At 48.7% G+C, this 3,436-nt stretch overlaps 1 protein-coding gene across 1 annotated transcript in view; it reads right to left on the bottom strand.

Moving 5' to 3' along the window:
- Positions 1 to 3,104: 3,104 nt before the first annotated feature.
- Positions 3,105 to 3,436, bottom strand: part of SLC17A9 (solute carrier family 17 (vesicular nucleotide transporter), member 9) — a gene marked incomplete at its 5' end in the record, with an annotated part of 9,959 nt that continues 9,627 nt past the window's right edge. Inside the window, 2 exons of the mRNA XM_009586653.1 lie at positions 3,105 to 3,268; positions 3,369 to 3,398. Of these exons, the coding sequence (XP_009584948.1) occupies positions 3,105 to 3,268; positions 3,369 to 3,398 (194 nt within the window). The remainder of the gene's footprint in view (positions 3,269 to 3,368; positions 3,399 to 3,436) is intronic.

The raw sequence follows: 3,436 nt of genomic DNA, 5'->3' as shown, positions 1-3,436 counted from the left end.
AGCTGTGCCAGCTGTGCCAGCTGTGCCAGGGCCAGGCCCAGCAGCTCTCGGCCGGCCGGGAGCTGCCACATCCCAAATCTAACAGCTCCCTCTGTTGGCATCTGTTCGAACCTATCAGCGAGGATGCAAAAAAGTTGGCAATGTACATTTTTTTTTAACACCATCTCCGGGTGGAAGGCGATCCCTCTGTGGGGATATACCCCACCTAACCGAAGACTTCTTTCATTTGTGTTACTCTAACGACTGACACTGGACCATGTCTCCTGATGCTGTAGTGACCACAGCTCTGCTGAAGACAGTTTTTCAGTCATTTTTCCAAAATAAGTGAGAAGATGTAGCTGGAAGTACTCTGAGGTCCGACATACGAGTATATGCGAGGATGCTGTGAAAATCTGCCAGCCCAGATGTTCTCCCAGCACAGCCTCCCCGTCCTCTCTCACCAGCCCGAAGGAATTATCACACTAAATATATTTGAGCTCTGTCTGTCCCTTACTTATCATGCAAATTAGCACCTCTGCATTCAAAGGAAAATCAGACAGCATGCAAATGATTCACTGCGTTTATTTTTTCAGGTCCTTCCGTAACAAAAACTCTCAGACTGCAAGCTTTGGCAAGGTTGCTTAAACAAATAATAGTGCAGCTATGTAAAATTGTTTCAATACTTCACCAAAGAGGTATGAATATGATGAAACCTAAGCCTCAAATGTACTTCAAATACTTAACTTATTAGCCAGTTTACAGAGACAGATAATCCAGACAACCCACCAGAGTGTTATCTGGATTTACAGAGAAGGCACAGCCAGCAACGTTGATCTTCCTTTGAAGATCTCAGTTCCAGATTTCCCAGCTTGCAGAGCCAAGGGGTGGCCAAGCTGCCTGGTTCGAATGCGAGTGATTTAAACTGACCAACTCTTCCACAAGAAGTGGTGCAACCAGCAAAGAGAACCAGAATTCATTCCTTGTGCTCCTGACCTGCAACACTGAAGGGCCAGGGAAGATGCTAAAAAAAAACAACAAAAACCCCACTTTTTTTTCTATGTCGCTATAGAAAAAGCCGTGCAAACAATCTGCTCGGACTGGACGAGGGACAAGGCTGGCAGAGATGTCTGCATGGCCCTGGGTCTCTTTGGCAAGCCTGGTTTGCATTTGCTGTCTGTGCCCTCCCCATTTTACCCGCTGATTTTAAGAGGCTTTCCAACAGCGTTCCTGTGTCCTAGCTCTGCAGCACCCTAGATAAAGGGTTGTACCTATGGTAGCAACCAGGCTTTTCGAGAAAAAAGCACAGGAGAAGAAAATACTTTCTTATCTCTCTGGCCCCCAAGCAAGCCACACTGATCCTATATTCTCTTGTGAAGACATCAGGCAGTTGCATCTTTATCTCTTAATACCCCCAATAAGTAGCTCAGCTTAGTTTAGTGGCACCCATTAGTGTCTCTGCAATTAAAAGCCTGTCAGTATTTTCACTATAAAGCCAGCTAGTCGCAAACTTAACATGGCTCCGACATATATTCCGAGAATAAATTTGGCCAAAACAAAAAGAGAAGCGGGGGATAATTTTTTTTTTTCCAAGGTCAATGAATCTGAACCTATAGCTTTCCTGCACAGGTCCCGTGGGAAATCTGCTCCCAAGTCTCAGCTGAAGTTTTCTGGTAAGCACTAGAGAAATGAAAGAGATCCTTTCAGGCTGCAAGCAAGGGGTGGGAGGAAAAGCAATGAATTGCTTTAATATGAAATGTCACATTTAAAATAGACCCTACAAAACCAGAAACTGTAGGCTGGTAAATCCTTCCCTTCTAGAAATACTGTGGGTTTTGGTGGGAGTACCACACAAAATAAGCATGCAGAATCAGGCCTCAAGTACATAAAATATAGAATTTGGTACTTAAATTTAAAAATATTTATAAATAACTTAAGACATTCAGGCTCAGAGGCATGCACAGCCAAGTATTTCCCTGTGACACGGGGAACCGCAGGGATCCTTATCCGGTACTATGGGTCCCCAATGCAGAAATTTGCTTTATGCTTAACGCAGAAACAAAACCTGCCCATTGCGGGCTCTTTGGAAAGTCTCCCGCACCCTTTGAGAGCACGTGGAGGACACGTCTAATCAAGCAGAAAGCATTTGGAAGTATAGATCCATAGCACAGAACGTGACCTGTTCTTCCTATACATTCACAGCACATGGCAAAACAGCTCCCGGGGGATTCCTCGGCTGCACCTACACCGCGAGGCCAGCCCAGCTAAGCCTGACCACGGGTGACTGCAGCTTTCCCTGCTCTCACGTTGGAGGTGGTCTGCCTTGGCTCAGCGCTGGAATAAAGCGACCCAGGAGAGGAGGGAGCCCTTGAGCTCTGCCCTTGAGCGAAGATGGGCTCAGCTGTTTGGAGCGATCTCCTCTGCGTCCTCCTGGCTCAGCCCGAGCACGGTGAAGGCGGTATTGCTGCAGCCTCATGCCCCTGGGTCCACAGCAGACATCCAGCCAGAAGACTTCCCCTGAAGGGAAGCCGTGAATTCATCTCACAACCCGTTCCCTTGTACACCTGGCTTGTACCTGTCGAGCAAAAATGAAGGCACGCGAGAGAGGGTTAAGGTCAGAGGTACATTTGTTTGGATGATTCCTTCCATGCAGTTCAGACCAGACGTGTGGCGTGGCAGCCCGAGAGCCGGCCACCCTCCCTGCGGTCACGGGAGGGCAGAGCATGGAGGGACCCGCTCCTGGCACGGCGAAGCAGCTCCCCTCAGCGAGCGACCGCTCCAGGGCAGAGCATGCGAACCTTCGGAGGCAAGCCGGGTAAGCTGCTTTGGCCACGCGGGTATTTGTCCACTAGACACGGACTGGGGCAAACCAGTCACACGGGCCGTATCCTCACTGGAGGTGTTGAGCTGGATGGCTCTACAGGCCATCAGCGATGCCCTGAGCAAAAAATGAACTCTAGATTTCTTTTCTCCCGTGGGTTTCATTCAGACCCGTTATGTACTTGGTCTCAGTATTTTTTTTTCTTGTTAAACACCTAAAAAAAAAAAAATGTTCTTTGGCACTTGTGCGACAATGACACATAGACGTGACAGCTCTCCTGTCCTCCGGCTGCTTGCTGGACTCATCTCTAGAGGTCCATATATGCAGAGTCTGTGTCCACCCTCTGGGCCTCTCCAAACATGAGGAACGCACAGAGGCCAATGCTGTTAACAGCAGCCACCAGGTTGAAAACAGAAATCCAGGAGCCAGTCGTTTCAATCAGGTAGCCAGCCAAGTACACGCAAATGACACCTGGGACAGGAGGGAAGAGAAAGAAAGGCAAAGGCTCTGGGGCCAGATCCTGCGAGGAGAGGACTCCCAGGAAAGGAGGAGCTGCAGGAGGGTACCTTACCTAGGAGGGCTCCACCTGTATTCCCAACACCTGTAGGGACAAGAAAGAAATTGCATATTCAAAGCCCG

This window comes from Fulmarus glacialis, unplaced genomic scaffold (genome assembly GCF_000690835.1).
Source record: "Fulmarus glacialis isolate BGI_N327 unplaced genomic scaffold, ASM69083v1 scaffold27911, whole genome shotgun sequence".
Lineage (NCBI taxonomy): Eukaryota > Metazoa > Chordata > Aves > Procellariiformes > Procellariidae > Fulmarus > Fulmarus glacialis.
This window is presented reverse-complemented; position numbering and strand designations above follow the sequence as displayed.